At 51.3% G+C, this 17,012-nt stretch overlaps 1 protein-coding gene across 3 annotated transcripts in view; it reads right to left on the reverse strand.

Annotated features, from left to right (window-relative positions):
- The window catches only part of Ulk4 (unc-51 like kinase 4), a 294,534-nt gene that overhangs the window by 127,328 nt on the left and 150,194 nt on the right, over window positions 1-17,012 (reverse strand). For all 3 annotated transcript variants that reach the window (XM_057769024.1, XM_057769023.1, XM_057769025.1), the window contains one exon: window positions 6,702-6,807. In XM_057769024.1, coding sequence (XP_057625007.1) covers window positions 6,702-6,807 — 106 coding nt within the window. The remainder of the gene's footprint in view (window positions 1-6,701; window positions 6,808-17,012) is intronic.

Consider the following 17,012-nt stretch of genomic DNA (forward strand, 5'->3'; position numbering starts at 1 on the left):
CCGCTGGCCTGAGCGGCACCAGCAACAGGCTCTTCAGAGACGCCTCTAAGTGATATGTGACCACACAAGGAACACACGGATTGAAAGGACCTCTTAATCTGGTCTTGGTGGCCATGGCCCTGTTTACAAACTGTCCATGATTTTCTCTGCACATCTGGGCTGCTGCCAGGACCCGGTTGCTCAGCCAGCTCAACACTGACCACTGCCTCCCCCTGACCAGTGAGACTGGAGCTGCGTGGGTCACTTCCCCATGGTTACTTTTCCCAATTGTGGTAAAACATTCAGAAATCAGAACCTGAGATCTCAGCAGAGTTTAAATGCATTCTTCAGAGGCACCAGGTACACCGAGGAGGTGCACTAACTGCCACACCCACTTCTAGAACGGTCTCCCTGACCTCTGCAGGTGCCCACTCTGTCTCCTGAGTTTTGGGAATGCAGGCCTGAGCCACCACACGGACTCTGACAGAAACGCTCTGAAGGCTCAGCTGTTGAGCTGCTGTCCTCCCTTTAGTGACCAGTAGTACTTCACAGTGTGTATGACGTTTGTGTCTTTGGTCTCTTTGTATCTGGAGAGACAAGAATGTCCTCCTCTTGTGGTTCCATGGACAACACTGGAACGGACTTTATTATTGTTATCTTTTGTCTTGTCTCTCAGTTCTACCCACCAACCCCGCCCGTGTGCCCCCACTACTCCTGGGGATAGAACTACTGACAGAGGCTTCTGTTCCACCCGGTCCCGCAGCCGTTCAGTCCCAAAGAAACACACAGAGGTCTACGTTAATTATAAACTGGTTGGCCTATTAGCTCAGACTTCTTATTAATTCTTACATCTTAAATTAGCTCATTATTCTTGTTTATGTTAGCCACATGGCTTGGTACCTTTTATCAGCGAGGCAGTCTCATCTTGCTTCCTGTGTGTCTGCGTGATGACTGCAGACTGACTCTTTCCTCTTGCCAGAATTCTCCCTATCTGGTGGCCCCACCTCTACTTCCTGCCTGGTCAACTGGCCTACGCTTCCTGCCTAGCTACTGGCCAATCAGCAAATCAGCATTTTATTAAAACAATACAATATAAGTGACAGGGTACAAGATCATTGTCCCACAGCATAGAACCAGTTTTTTTTTTAACTTTCTTTTTATTCTTTGTGTCTTTCATATCATGCATCTCGATCCCATTCATTTTCCATCCCTGCATATCCACCCTCGGCCCTTGCAACCCCCCCCCCAATAAAACAAAATAAAATTTAAGAGAATAAAAAAAGAGAAAATCTCATCATGGAAGCTGCCATGTGACACAGTGAGTCACGCAGTAAACCCTTTTATCCATACATCTTTAGCTGCTAGTGTTCATGCAAAGTCATTGGTCTGGCTCAAGGCCTCTGGTTTCTGCTATACTATCAATGCTGGGCTCTCACGGAGACTCTGTGTCGTGGAGATCCTGCAGCTTTGGGCCTACAGGATGGCCCCTTCACATGCTCCAGCAGAAGAACCAGGTTCTTGTGTAAGCACAGTGAGAATTCTACCAGCAAACTCCATGCTCAGCCCTTGGCTTTCTGGGCCACTTGGGACCCTCCTCTGGAGTCTCCAGACTGCTGGAGTTACAAGCTTGCATCCTTGCATCCCTACTTGCTTTCAGATCTTTGTTGCTTTCACTGCTGGATTAGAATTGCCGAATCCACATCTGATGTTAAGAGGAGCCACACACAGGGCCTGCGGCATCTTCCATCACGCTGTTGAGCACAAGGCTCCCCTCTCCCTGCATCCTCACCGCCCCTGTTATCAATTACCCAACAGTCACATACAACACTGCAGTACGTGAGGGGGGTGGATGCTGGGCCACCACTCACGAGGCTTTGTTACTTGTGCATCCTCTTAGGAGGAAATATCTATTCAAATCTTCTACTCATTTGTGAATTAGGCTGTGTGTTTCCCCATCATTGAGTCGAGGGTATTCTTTATATATTATGGATATTAGTTTCTCTTCAAATGCACGGTTTGCAGACATTTATTTCTCTGCTGAAATAGAATGATACCTTCTTTCCTCTTCCATTGACAAGTGCAAGGGAGTCTAAGACCCTGGAAAATGATGGCCCATGACATACAGCACCAGATACAGTGAAGCAGAAAGCCAACCCCGCAGCAGGAGTGCTAACTAAATTCCCGTTAAATGAACGAACATCTGTTGGGCTAATCCACCGGAAGTGCAGCTCATCTTCTCCACAAGCTGCGGTGAAGACAGAGTCCTCTGCGCAGAAGTTCAGTCCAGTAGTGAGAAAGGAGCCCGTGGTTCTGCAGCCTGGGCCTCACCTCCATCAGAGCCTTTCACATGGTCCCAGACCTGCCTGATGAAGCCCTTCCTCTTCAATTATCACCCCCTAACCGGAACTATCCTTCTGTTCAGAATCCTGCAGTCACTTGCTCTGAAAATGAGTCATTTTCCACTTCTCAACAACAGGGCTCCGTGCCTTGGCTGCTCCTTGAGGGCTAGTAAAGCCTCACTCCATTAGGACTGGAGATGACACTGTCTCCCCCAGGACCTCAGCTGCGGCTTCCCTTCCTGCCTCCTCGTGATCTTTACGTGGTCAGAAGTCAAACTCACAGGCTCACTGGCTTTTACTACTTACCTTTAAATAGTTATGCTAATTTCAGTGATCAAGCATGAAAATTTACATATATTATCATTTGACTTTCAAAACAAAGCCTTGGAAGTGGCGCCTGTATCTCTAGAGGGATGAGACTCTGGAGCATCTCATGGATAAAGCTGCAGATACCAGATTCAACCCGACTTCACCTGCCAGACTATGCTGTCTTCTCGGATGTGCATGTGAGCATCTCACATGTTTCCTGAACTCGTGGACACATGCCGTCTCTGAGGGAAGACATCTTCAAACGACGGGCCTTTCGGTAGCTCCTGGGAACCCACCGAAGGCACACCTGCCTGGGATCTTCCTCCAGTGATCCCATTTTATTGAGGATTTCCCTTGCCAATTTTCATGTTTCAAAATCTATTCCACGCCAGGTACCATGGGACATCCCTTGATCTCAGCACTCAGGAGGCAAAGGCAAGTGGATCTCTCTGAGTTCTAGGCCACCCTCAAATACACAGTGAGTTCAGTGAGCTCCTGGACAGCCAGAGCTGTACAGTGAGACCTTGTCTCAAATTTTAAAAGAAGAATGGAAAAGGAAAGAGGAAGCAGGAAGCTTGTTAAATTTCCTTTACTGAAAAACTTTTGGGTGGCTGGCAAAATAACTTTGCTATTTTAGATCACTGGAGACCCAAAGAACCTGGCTGAACACTGAGGAACTGGGCTCTGGCAAGAAGCCACTCAAATGCCATCAAGTCATAAAGAAGGGAGCACAGTTTGTTGGAACTTCAAAATAAACAGACAGAATGAAAGGAAAGGAGATGTGGTCACCACTCCCAAACACGGCCAGCCAGCTGGGTAATAAAGCTGATAACACTTGGGGAGAAGGGTCAATGAGAGGAACATGGCAGATGTTAGCAATCATGAATATCGTCAAGCTTCTAAATGCACAACATCGAACACATAGTAGGTGCTCACAGCTGAGGAGGGTAGTGTGCTGGGGTTTGCATACCTGCACACACCAAGTGGGCGGACTGCACAGCATATGAACACATCTCACCAGTGTTAGAGGTGAGGGATTGGCTGAGAGATAAAGGGTTACCATTGTCCAAACGCTACCTCCCCTTCCCAACTGACTCCTTCTTTCAAACCTCGTTCCATTGGACAGGTTTTCATAGTGATGCCTGGAACAGACCCTGGAAACACGCCAGTGACCAAATAAGCAGCTCAGAGAAGAGCAGAGGGAACAGCAGGTGCCACAAGCCCCCAGATGGGTCCTTCCTGCCATCTAGTCTCCCTAGATCTGCAGAGTACCCAGGGACTGAGTATGAAATGGAGACCAAGTGGGAAGTCCTTCAGCCTGAGAGGAGGAGGGCCTAAGACCATGACGGAAAACAGGTGAGAGGCAGGGACGGGTTTGAGCAGTGGCGGGAGCCACAGTTGATCTTGTCCGCCCTGCCCGTGGGCGCTGCCTCATATGCAGTGCCTGGGCACATGCACCAACGCCACGGCTCTTCAGCCTGTTCCCATGCCAACAGGGTTCCAGAAAGGCTGGCCCAGGAAATGTCAGCCTCCCTCTCAGAGGGAGGGTATGAATGCTCCTTGGGGAGCCTGGCCAGTTTATTGGAAAGTGATTGCTTCTATTGGGTTTTCTATGTGCCGGCCCTTTGCAGTGGTTCACACCCCTCAAACGGCTTAACCCTCCAGGCGGTGGGTGTGTTGTCACTGTGCCCGTTGGAGGTGAGGAAACAGGCGCAGACACTAAGTAGACAGTGATGGTAGCAGGGCTGAGATGTGAACGCAGGCAGTCTTCACACCAGCCCTCGCTGCTCCGCCAGTTCGCTGTCAGTGAGCCTGGACCCTATCTGTGCTTGCACGCAGCTGTGGAGACGCTCTGCTCCCTCAGAGAGTGCTTCTGCACAGGTCTGAGGAGAACTGTCCCAGGCTGGGTGATTAAACGTTTAATACATCTGCATAGTGAAGACTTCTAGAAGCTTCCAGAGAACGTGTTTTAGAACACTAAAGGATTTTCTCAGATTTCACTAACCACCAAGGAACAACCTTACCTGCCCTTGGAGAGCAGTTGGAAAACAACTACAGCTGCCTGCTATAGCGCCATCACCAGGTTAAACACGTGCATAACAGTTACGATGGTAGGGCCTGGAGATGGCTAAGTGGCTGGAGCCATGTTCTGCTCTTTCGGGGAACCTGAGTTCAGCTCCCAGCACCCACACCAGGCAGCTCTGACATGTGAAGTCACCTGTACTTATGTGCACCTACCAACAGAGACAGACAGATGGACATGTGCATAATTAAAAATAAAACAATTTTTTAAAGATTTATTTATTTATTATGTATATAGTGTTCTGGCACCAAATCTCATTATAGATTGTGAGCTAGCATGTGGTTGCTGGGAACTGAACTCAGGACCCCTGGAAGAGCAACCAGTGCTCTTAACCTCTGAGCCATCTCTCTAGCCCCAATTTTTAAAAATTAGACTAAACCAGGTCTGGCGGCCAATCTAAAATCCCAGAACTAAAGAGGCCGAGGCAGGAGGATTACTGCAGGCTAGAGGCCAGCCAAAGCCACCTGGCAAAGGTTGTTTGTGCCCCAAGTGCACTCATTGTGTCTCCTGATAACAGGTCCACTAGCCTGTCCGGTGAGTTTGTGAAACAGGGTCTCACATAGCCCAGGCTGGCCTGGAACTTGCTACGCGGCTGATTCTCCAGCCTTCACCTCCTAAGTGCTGGGGTGACAGGCACATGCCACATGGCTTTGAATGCTATCCTAAAGGAGGATAAGAAGGCTGTCACATGTGTGGTTTCTTTATTCTTATGGCATCACACTCTCGCAGTGATTTTCTGGTCTCTTGAGAGAACACTGATTTAGAAAGATTAATATAAACCTGGCCAAAAGTAAACCATCAGTGTTTTGATTTCTAAGACTCCATGAACCGTTGAAGACAAAGGATTTCTTTAGATGATTCTTTGGAGGCACTCTGTTTTGGTTTTGTGTTCTGCTTTGGTGGCACTGCGCTGTGTCATGTAAATCCATTACCCTCACAGCTCTGCTGGGGAAGGCAAGACGGCATTCGGCTCCATTATAGAATGTCAGGGCACAGGGATGAGCCCAAAGTCAGCTCCAAGTGTTAATAATGCCGATATTTCTCAAATAAGCAAACAGTCCTACTTTTTTTTTTATAATAATTCTCCCCCTAAATGTTTCATTTAAAAATGAAATGTTTAAGAAAAAAATACAGCAAAACCACTGAGTTACACATTAGCATTCAAACCCAGCAGCGGACGAAATCCCAGGCCATGGGTGGGGAGGTGGAGGTGTCAGGAGCTCAAGTTCATTCTTAGCTATCAGAGTACTTCCAGTGAGAGCACTGCTGGGGCATTGGGGTCATATGGTCCCCAAACCCCCAGGCCTGGTCCCATGACACTGACGGTCACACACCCTGCCCCTGCAGGGCATCTGGACCCCAGGACACTGACATCCTCCCACTCCCACCCCCTGCAGAGCATCTGGATCCAAGGACACTGACGCCCGCCCACCTCCTGCCCCTGGAGAGCATCTGGACCCAGGGTCCTTCTGGGTCACCTTTACCACCTGCAGACTGGGCAGCAAGAAGACTCAAAGCCCAGGCACCCATTCTGATTTATGAGCATTTCCTCATGGGGCTTGAAGCTGAGATCCTCTCTGTCCTCTGTAGGTTCCTTTGCCTGGCACTTTATCTAAAGTTGCCTCACTCTGGAAATAGCCCAGGCTAAACAGACGAAGCTACTCCTACAAGACAAAGTAAGGTACTGCCATGGTAAGAAACTGACGTAGTAGCTACTTCCCACGCCACACGACCTTGGCCGATATTTCTCACTGGAGGGTGATGCATACTTTTCTTAGGAGGGAAAGAACACTAGAAACACTTGAGCATCAAAACAGCTCTATCACCTGGGAGTGAAATCTCGCCACTGTGGCCAATAATCTGAGTCAATGTCTAAGACTTACCTGTGAGGCCAAGTCTAATAGCTACCTCTGAGGGGCTGGCCCAATAGGTGTAGATTCTTAGAGCACCGACTGCTCTCCCAGAGGGCCCAGGTTCAAGTCCCAGCTTACCCTGTTTATAAAGCAGCTGCATGTTTGAGCCTTTGTACGCAACCAGATTGTTGAGCAATGCAATCACACTCTGCATGGTGTTACCCAGAATGCTCTCCTGATGTTCCTGCAATAGACCAGAGAGAAATACTATTATAGCCTCAAGACAACCACACCTATGTCCGTCATTCTCCAAACAAGGCTGAAGGATTCCCTGTCTGTTCTGTCACATAGCAGGTCCAGAGGGAAGGCCCTCCCCCCCAATCCCAGGAGGCACTGGGGCCTGTGGTCAGCCTCTGTGCTTCAGGTGGGTAGCATTGGAAAAACCAGGCATCAAGCATATGGAGCTTAGGACACACGCCTGACAGCAAGCTTGAGACCATGACACGAAAACATCCCATTAGATGAGTGCTCCTGTCACCTTCCACTCACGTCATATGATGTGTGCAGCCGTGTTGGATGTGATGGCCCTATCCCTGCTGGAGTCCAGTGTGCTATGTGGAGCTCTTAGCGGGACTGACTTCCTTGTCGTGCAACATCACGTGGGAGCATAGCCAAGGTCCCGGGAGTGTCTGGATATAAGGCCATATTTTCTTATTTTATTTTTCTGTTTGGTTGGTGGGTTTTGGTTCTTCATGACAGGTTTCTCTGTAGGTTCCTTTGCCTGGCACTTTATCTGAAGCTGCCTCACCCTATAGGCGAGGCTGGACTTGAACTCACAGAGCTCTGCCTGTCTCTGCCTCCTGAGTGCAGGGATTAAATGTGTGCGCCACCATCACACAGCTGATGGCTATATTTAGTCTTCCAGTTTCATGAACGGCTGCTTCTGGGGGCCAGAGGGTCACGAACACAACCAGCATTTCTTATGCCACTTTGCCTTCCCTTTCTTAAAAGCTAAAACCATCAACTATAGCTGAGGTTATTACATCTCACATAATTCAGTGGAAAAGACGAGTTTTAAGTCCTGGACTGATGTGAAGTGGGGATGGACATGCTAGGCTTGGATTCACACACAGTCACTGAGCACAGATGCTTCTAGAATCCTGGTTTCCCTACTACAGCTTCAGCTCTAGGCATGTGCTAGAAGCAGCAGGCATGCCGGCTGAAGAGGCACCAGGCAGGGCTGCCCCCGCCCCCACCTCACTCCACCTCACCCCACGTCCACGTCCCTTCCCACAGCCCCCACCCCCACATCCACAACCCTTCCCACACCCTCCCGCATGTCCACGTCCCTTCCCATGGCTCATGCCCCCATGTCCACATCCCTTCCCACGGCTCCACCCCCACCCCCATGTCCCTTCCCACACCCTCCCCTACCCCCATGTCCACGTCCCTTCCAATGGCCCTCACCCCCATCTCTATGTCCCTTCCCCCTCTCTCTCATACGCATGAATCATATTTGGGAGTTACTGACAGTCTATTTTGTGACAGGTGGTCATCTGGGAACCAGGCAAAGACGGAACAGGTCCCCTCATCCTCACAGAGAGACGGGGAAACAGGTCCCCTCATCCTCACAGACATGGACCTGGGACAGCAGCATGGTCAGTAAATCATGGCAGGTGCCAGAAAGAAAGAGGACACTGAGAAAAGTGCTGGCAGGGCAGCCCTGGGGCTGCGCCTGCTTTAAATATGGTGGCTAGAATGAGGGCCACTGAGAGGCAAAAGGGGATGGAAAGGTGTTCCTTTCTAAAAGCCAAAGCATCTTCAAATTCCCAATTATCATTTGAAATAAACTTCCTGTTGAGTAGGAGCATGCAAGCAAGCTCCCTCTGAGTTGCTCTGGTCACATCGCCACCCCCCCCCCAACACCTTACAGACGCCCACCAACATTACCAAAACAGATAATAACTACAACATTACCAAAACAGATAACTAAGTAAGGCTTTGTTGAAATGTTACCAGGTGCCATTGTCCTTTTCAGCCCCAGGATCCCATCTGTGTTGCATTTAGAATGGTTTTAGTTTTTGCAACAAATATTCAGGGTACCCTAAGTGTCCTTGGCTTGTCTCAGGTAATAAAGACAGGGACACACATACACACACACAATGACAGGGGACACGATGGGACGACACCAACGTCACCTATTCTACCCCACACATGCTTCTTGTGCTGCTATTTAGTGTCGTTTCCAGGAGGGCAGCCACAGACTTGGCGAGATTTTGCTAACAGAACTTTAGAATCCGTTTCTCTCAAACTCCTCCACTTGGGTATCTACACCTGGGCCCAACTTGGTGACTTTGAGTTTTCCTAGGAATCATCTACAAGCCCAAGTTTTGGAACCCGTTGCTCTCCAGCCCCACAGAGTACCCTCTTCAGCCTTCTGGAGTCCCCTCTCAGCCCTGCTCCCCACACTCAGGTCGGCCAGACTCAGGAAAGCCTTGTCCGGAAGTTTCCATCCCATTTAATGACCCAGGTTCTGCTCTGAGCTCAGAGTCCCAGGTTCACAGAACACTGGCATTTCCTGCTCCTTCCTGACTGGGCATGACTGTGACCAATCCCTGGCCAATTAATTGCACTTGCTCAATGCTTTAAGGGTCAGTGAGGCTGCCATTGGTCCCCCTCACCCTGTCTGTGACTGCCAGCTGCTGGGGATCAGAGAAAACAAAAACAAAACAAAAACATGGGCAGAGAAGCCAGGAGCTTCTGGGGAGACATACGGTTTCCTGAGCTCACAGAGCAGAGGATGCCTGTGACTGGGAGATGCCCTCTGGGCTGACCCTTCCCATGACATAGAGCCACCCGACTCAATGCAAGTTCGGTGGCACCGTCTCTGTCTGAGACACAAGACAAGGTGTGGGTTTTCCAAGTACCAATGTCTAACACTGATGTCAGAGGCACACATTCACAAAGCGCCCCTGGGGGGATGTCCACAGCCCAGTGTTTCTCCGACACCAGCTTAAGTTGATGAATCCCGTGGAGGTGGCTGCATGCACCAGCTTCCACCCAACTACGCTCGCGATCAGTCGTGAAGAAAAGGTGATTAATAAGAGCCGAGACAATGCAGCATGCTGTTCCTGGTAGAGTAACTAATGATACACGGCAAAGCCGTTCTGTGGAAGAAAATGGGGCCAATCAATCTTTGATTTGGGTCCTTTTTGAAAATGACACAGCCACTCCTCGTTCACAGGCCAATCTCGATGGAGATACATCTATCAGTACGCAAGTACTCGTGATGGGATGCACCTTTTTAATCTCGTTTTTATTATTTTTAAAGCCATCGTCTCATTATCAGGTCAGGAGATCACAGCAGTGCTCAGCTTCTGGCCTCCACACTGAGATTCCAGGCGGGAGGGGTCTGCCATGCGGGGCTGAATCTCTCTGAAACTGGAGATCCTGCAGAGACCAGCAGTGGAGGCCTTTCTGAGCTGTGGACCAGTGCTGCTCCTGGCCAAAGTCCTCCATTCACGTGGCAGCCAGAGGGAGCTCCCAGCCTGGAGGCGCCAGTAACACGGCAGCCACACTGCTCCATCCAAGGTATGTGGCTCGGAGAAAACACTCTGGTAGCACACGCTCTCGCCAACTTTCGGGGGCTGGGGGAGGTACTGCGCATCAGATAGGGGACAGCACTTGGTGCGCAGTATAAAGGGGAGATGCCCAGCTCCATGGCACTTTGGAGACAGTCCCTTTCTGTTCTCAACTCCATGGCCCTTTGCAGACAGTCCCTTTCTGTCCTCAACGTTGTTCAACACTGTTTTCACCTTCTTTATTTCCAGTCATCACAGACCCTGAACCTCACATATCATAAAGTGAGGACTTCATAATAACTGTGCTCTAGAATTATCTTTGCTTGCTTTTTCAACTATAGGTAACAGGCTTCTAGGTGCAGGGGAGCAGAGTCCGCAGACTGTCCCTCTGCTCACAGGGAAACGGGAGAGCAGCTGAGGACCCCAGGAAACACAAAGCCACCGTGGGGCCACAGGGAAGCCCAAGTGTGGGGTAAGCCCACCCCCACTGACATGTGTCAAGTTGAGTTACTTGGCCTCTTAGATTTAATAAGGTTTGTTCTTGTTCACTAATCTCTTGAAGTCAGCACAGAAGATCATCTGGGGAGGAGAACATGGCAGTACACGGGCTACACGGGCACCTCGGGCACTCGGCAACGCTGCTGCCAGGAGACAAGGTCCCAGGAACTGGGGCAGACTGGGAAGAGCTGGAGGAGGGGGTGGGACTGGTCAGGGCCCAGGTCACCACGGGTTGCTCCTCAGGGTTAGGCCTTTATGTGCCCAAGTCCCAGGGTGAGCGGCAGTAACAGGACGCAGGGCAGATCATTTTCACCCCTCCTGCCCCCCACCCTGTTACTATGGCTCCTTAGACAAAGAGAGAGCCTACAGCACTGTGCTCTCCTTACACTGAGGCTAGCAGGGAACGAAGGGACAGGCAAGCACATGGGGGCTTGCAGTCAGTCTTGGAGCATGGTGGGGAACGGGCAGCCTCAGGATGGAAAATAGCACCACAGGAGAGCCATGGCCTACCCGCCACGGCCTACCCGCCACAGTCTACCTGCCATGGCCTACCAGGCAAGGGTCTCATCTTGACATCTCATCTCACCCTTACAAAAGCCGATGGGGGCAGTGGTGACCAAAGGGGAGAAGTGACCATGACCGAGCACCACCTGCCACGCTCCATGGCAGCAAAACTGGAGTTCAGGCTGCGCTGCCAGTGGCCGTGCCCCTGTGCATGTACCATCAAGACAGGTTACAGAAGTGGGCAGTCAGGTCAGCTAGCGCTCGGAGTGAGCCATGTGCCCACGCCTGCAGACCTTTCAGGTTATCTGAAAGGAGGAGAGGCGTGGTAACGTGGTCACTCATACCTGTAATCCAAGATCTTGGAAGGAGAAAGATCACACAGAGTTCAAAGGTTAGGCTGGGTTACACATGAGACCCTGTCTCAAAAATAAACTCAGAGCAATCTGGATCTGAGGTAGAGGAGGGAGGAACCCATGGCTACTGATTAGGGCCACAATGGGGCCCCATGCCCTCTCTCCCTTTGTACTACAATGTCCCTAGCCTCCACTGCCACCACTAAGATCTTCTGGTTTTCAAAGATGTGACCCCTGAACCTTTGGAGGTTACGGCAGTGATCCCTGAGATGTGAAGCCTGGCCCTCTGGAGGTGGTCGTTACGGCAGTGACCCCCGAGATGTGAAGCCTGGCCCTCTGGAGGTGGTCGTTACGGCAGTGACCCCCCGAGATGTGAAGCCTGGCCCTCTGGAGGTGGTCGTTACGGCAGTGACCCCCGAGATGTGAAGCCTGGCCCTCTGGAGGTGGTCGTTACAGCAGTGATGAACACACTCGCAGACAAAAGACACTTCGCATTCAGCGGATGACTTTTCAAAAGGTCCACAGCTCCAGCGCTAGGGACTCTGGCCTGAGGCCACCCTTCACCTTCCTGTTTCTTCCACACTCGGCCCAGTGTCCCTCTCTCCATCTGTCCATCACCTCCTCTCCAGCCACAGGACTCCTAAAACAACAAAGGCCCCACCTCCATCCCTGCAGCTTTATCATCAAAGGGACAAGCTGGGGATATAGTATTAATGGCTACAGGAACCCCAAAGTCCTGTAGATCTGTTTGTGTCCAGAGCCCTCATGGGACTTAAAACCTTGAGAAGATGGAAGGCTGGGGTGTCAGCAGGTAGAAGCAAGACATTGCTTTTATGCCTTCAATCCCAGGGACCTTTTTCCTGAGGAACTGGAAGTCCTTCTGTGACTCAGAGTCACACACCAATCCCTGGGGACAGGAGAAGGAAGGAGGCAAAGCCCAGGGAGACTCAGAGGTCAGCTGGTTTAAAATCAGCTCAGTTGTTCACCTCATAGAGGCAAGGGACTCCTGGGAAGAGAGGGCAGGGTTTGGGGCTCCTTGTGGGGGCTAACGAGGACAGAGCTTGGGGTGCTGAGTGGGTTCAGATACGGGCTGGGCAAGGGTTAAGGAGTACCCAGACCTGGGCTTTCCTCTCATCCGGAGCCAAGGTGCATGGTGCCAGTGCCCTGAGAATCTGTAGATGTCAGATGAGCGGGCATCATCCCCACTTCTGATTACAGATGAGGAAGGAAATGAACACAGAGGCCCTCGAGCAACAGCAAGCACCAATTACCAGGAGCGAAACACTCCACCTGGCAGAGCAGGAAGGTGGGAATCAACTGATACTGTTGCCAAGTCATGGCTGGCTCGCCCCAGAATTCCAGCCCCATTCCACGGCGGTGGCGGTGCTGAGGTGGCCTTTCCGGCAGGTTAACTGTGTCACTTGGCTCCCAGCCTGGCACATTCATGTCATTTGGAGTTCTAGGAGCAAGCTCCCATGGCCCTGGCTCCTGATGGGTTTGCCGCAGGCGCATCATAGACCATGGCCAAGACTGCTCAGGCAGAGAACTCTGACAGCAGAGCCTAAGGGAAGCCGCCAGGTCCAGTGTCCCCGGGGATGGAAGGTGCCTCGCTTATCTATCTTCCTGGAGTGTTGACAGGCCAACTTGGCCCGCAATGTGCTGAGCTAAAGACCAGTCTGAAGCAGAGAGGATGAACCAGAAAAACGCTAGTCTGTACACGGCTCCCTTACCTTCTCCTCCCCCTCACCCCATAACTACCTAAGAACAGTGAGGGTCTGTACACGACTCCCCCACTTTCTCCTCCCCCTCCCCATAACTACCCAAGAACAGTGAGGGGCCGGGAGATGGATCACTGGGTAAAGGGCCTGTTGCACAAACACGAGGAACAGAATTTAATGCCCCAAACCCACATAGAGATGCTGGGTGTGGGGCACCCACTTGTAAACCCAGTGTTGAAGAGACAGGCCTTGGTGAGCCCCAAGACAGTGAGAGCACCTAAGGAACAATGCTCAGTATTGATGTGTGGTCTTCACAAGCACACACATGTACCCTTACCCATACAAACATGCACATGTGTGCATATATATGCACAATTATAATAAAATCATGACAAAGTCTTCACAAACTAATGTCTTACATTACTAAGTTCTCACATTACTTTCCTGGGCCAAGCCAGGTGGGGAGCCAGGGCTCTGAGACATCAGTGGGAACCGCCCGACTCTTCAGCATCTATTTTGGGATGAGTAGCCATTGTGGGTGGGGCCACATGCTGAGCATCCACAACCTATCTCCGTGCCCATCTTGTCCCAGCCCTGCTTCCGCATCAAAGCGCTGGTCCAGCCTTGAGAAGCTCTTTGATCTCAGGAGTGGGGAGGACAGGAAGGGACGGCTTTGGTGATTCTGCATTTCCAACCACTATGTCCCCAAACCTGAGGCTCAGCTTTAACAGCACGGCAAGAGCCCGATTAAACTTCCTCCATTCAGGTCATAGAGAAAACCAGAAATCAAAATGCAAGTCTAGAAGAATGTGAGAAACAGGGGAGCAGGATGTAGAAAGGCCAAGGAAGGAAGAAGGGAGCAAGGGTGTGTGTGTGGGGGGGGATCAGATGGTCCAGGAGGAGGCCCAAGGTGACCTGGTAGCCACGTAGCTCCTACCATGGCTGGCTGCTGGGCGACCCCCACAGTGGGAGAGATGGGGAAAAGTCTCTCGCCCCTGAGTCTCAGCCTTGCTTGGCATCTGTCTAACATTGCCTGAGTCGCTCCACAGAGCCAGGGAGAAGGAAAGCATGGTCTCTGACCCCTTCACCTGCAGACATTCATGTTGGGGATTTCCATCTCTCATGTTCTTTCTGCTGAAGTATTTGTAATGTCGGGATAATTCCTCCATTACAGGGCTGAGGTGTATTTCCCCCACTGGACTGGGGGATGCTGCAGCTACGCAGGCATGAACACGACCTGCATGCTGGCACCAGCCCAGAAACCCAGATCCCCTCAGTGGCCAAGGCCGCTGTGAAAACAGTCGCCCTCACGCTGGAGAAGGGGAGACAGGAGGACTGTGGTAAGTTCGGGGCCAGCCTCTGCTCTGTGGAGTTAGCCTGTTCTAAAATAAATAAATCTAAGAAATCTTCTTAAAGAAAAGCGTTTTAAGAATATGTCTTGATGACATCTCTTGATTGGTGGACCACATGCAACCACATTTGCCAAAAATGCTTTCTTACCACCACACTGCTCCCCACCCCTGCCACTAGGGGAGGCCACAGAGTCACCACAGGGTCAGCGCAGCGCCACCACAGGGTCACCACACCCCAGTGCCACCACAGCGTCACCGATCCTTCTGCCCATGGATCCCGAAGACTGGCAATGCTAGGAGAGGGTGTGGCCTCCCCTGGGAGGACCAACTCATGTGGGAAACAGAAGGAGCCCTGGGAGCAGAGAGGGTACTGGTCCCTAGGAGATGCTCTCATTTTAAAGACACGCCTACACTACACCACACCGTGCCTCTGCCTCACAGTCCCCAGCCCCAGGTGCTTTTGTTGCTAGACTGTCTTGTTAAAGAGTATTTGACTCTGAGCTGGGCTGTGGTGGCTCATGCCTTTAATACCAGCACTCGGGAGGCAGGGGCAGGTGGATCTCTGTGAGTTCGAGGTCAGCCTGGTTTACAAGAGCTAGTGCCAGGACAGGCTCCAAAGCTACCCTGTCTCAAAACACACACACCCCCGCCCCGCGCCAAAAAAAAAGAATAATTGATTCTGTCGCTCAGGCACAAGCAGCAAGATAACAAACAGGCAGATTCCACACAGTTTTGGAGAAATTAGATTCACATCTTTCCTCCTGCCCCTGGTCTCCCCTTCCTTCCCCTCTGGCTCTTTATTTTTTCAGACAGAGCTGAAGTGTCATAGGGTGATCTTCAACTCTATCCTCCCAAGCACTGGGAGACTATGAATATGGTTTCAGGGCTGAGCCTTTTCATTTTGCCGTGCCCTGAGCTCAGCATGATGCAGGCTCTGCTATCTCAGGGCTGAAGAGGCCACCACAGAGGAAGATACAGCAACAGCCCAGTCAGCATCCCTGGGTCACTAGGGCAGAGTGGGGGGAGGCACATTCAGGGAGCTAGAAATGCATGCTTCCAATGTCAGGGACAAAGAACCATTCTCCTGCAGTGGTTATGACATCCAGCTGCCTGTTGTGTCAGTGGCTGCATCCAGGTGTGCCAGCGGCTGCTGCATCCAGGTGTGCCAGCGGCTGCTGCATCCAGGTATGCGGCTGGGAGTGCACGCCAGACTGCAGGAGCAAGGAGGGAGCACTGTGGTTCACCTTGGGGACTCCACGGTCCTCTTCTGCCATCCATCTTTTGATGCCAAGCCCAAATCAGGGTCTTCCCACTGAGCGAGGCTAACTACCATTGGACAACTGCTGACGAGCTTTGTGACAATGGTCCAGCCAGACAACTTCCCTGCCTTGATGACTCCGTGTGAGCCGTGGCAAGGATCAGCCACATACAAGTTTCAATGAGTGTGTACTTGTGTTCCGCCCTCCCCCTTCTGAGGATACACAGAACCAACCTAAGAGCAATGTGAAGTTGTGGAATACAAGATGAAGTCCTCGGAAGCCAGCTGAGTGCCCAGCAACCGTCACCATGACACAGCCTGGGCAGACTTGGAGAACAGCATCAATGCCAGCAGGGACCCCCACCCTGACATCCAAGCAGTGCAACAGGGATACCAGCCTGTCTGTGCTCCCTTCCGTGCAGCCCAGCAGAGTGAGCAGAAGCCTCACATACATACCCATGTGTACACACATGCACACATGCGTGGGCATTATACTCACGCACACCTGTGCATCCTGCCTCCGAGTCTCCCCCACTTCAGAGCAACTCCTTTACAAGTTCCAGCCCTGTTCTGTCACTTTCCAGGCCTTAGAATCAAGGGGAGCACCACGGCCTTCAGACCTGGGATGCTCCTGCCTGCAGCCCACCCACTGCAGCCTGACTCACCAGTGGCCCCTCCCCTAGGAATCCTACTGATTTGTGCTAACTTCCAACTTCCTCACACAAACATGGACAGGGCTAGAGGGAGAGGGAGAGAGCGGCATTGCTGAGTCACCGTGCCCGTCACAGGGTTTTATGACACAAAAGAGATGCTGAGCGTGGGCAGGCTAAGCCCCGTGTAAAACTGTGCTCTAATGCCTAACACCGCACACGTAGAACACACCCATCATCCACACACAAACAAACCATTTGCAGAGGAAAATGTGGGAGTGTGGGCAGACTAAGCCCCGTGTAAAACTGTGCTCTAATGCCTAACACCGCACACTTAGAACACACCCATCATCCACACAAAGACAAACCATTTGCAGAGGGAAATGTGGGTACTTCTTGACTGTTTATCTTTGTTGTTGTTGTTGTTGTTTTCTTTGCTTGCTATTTTTCTTATTTTATTTTATTGAGCTCTACATTTTTCTCTGCTCCCTTCCCTGCTTCTCGCCTCCCCTTCAACTCTCTCCCATGGTCCCCA

Source organism: Chionomys nivalis, chromosome 4 (genome assembly GCF_950005125.1).
Source record: "Chionomys nivalis chromosome 4, mChiNiv1.1, whole genome shotgun sequence".
NCBI lineage: Eukaryota > Metazoa > Chordata > Mammalia > Rodentia > Cricetidae > Chionomys > Chionomys nivalis.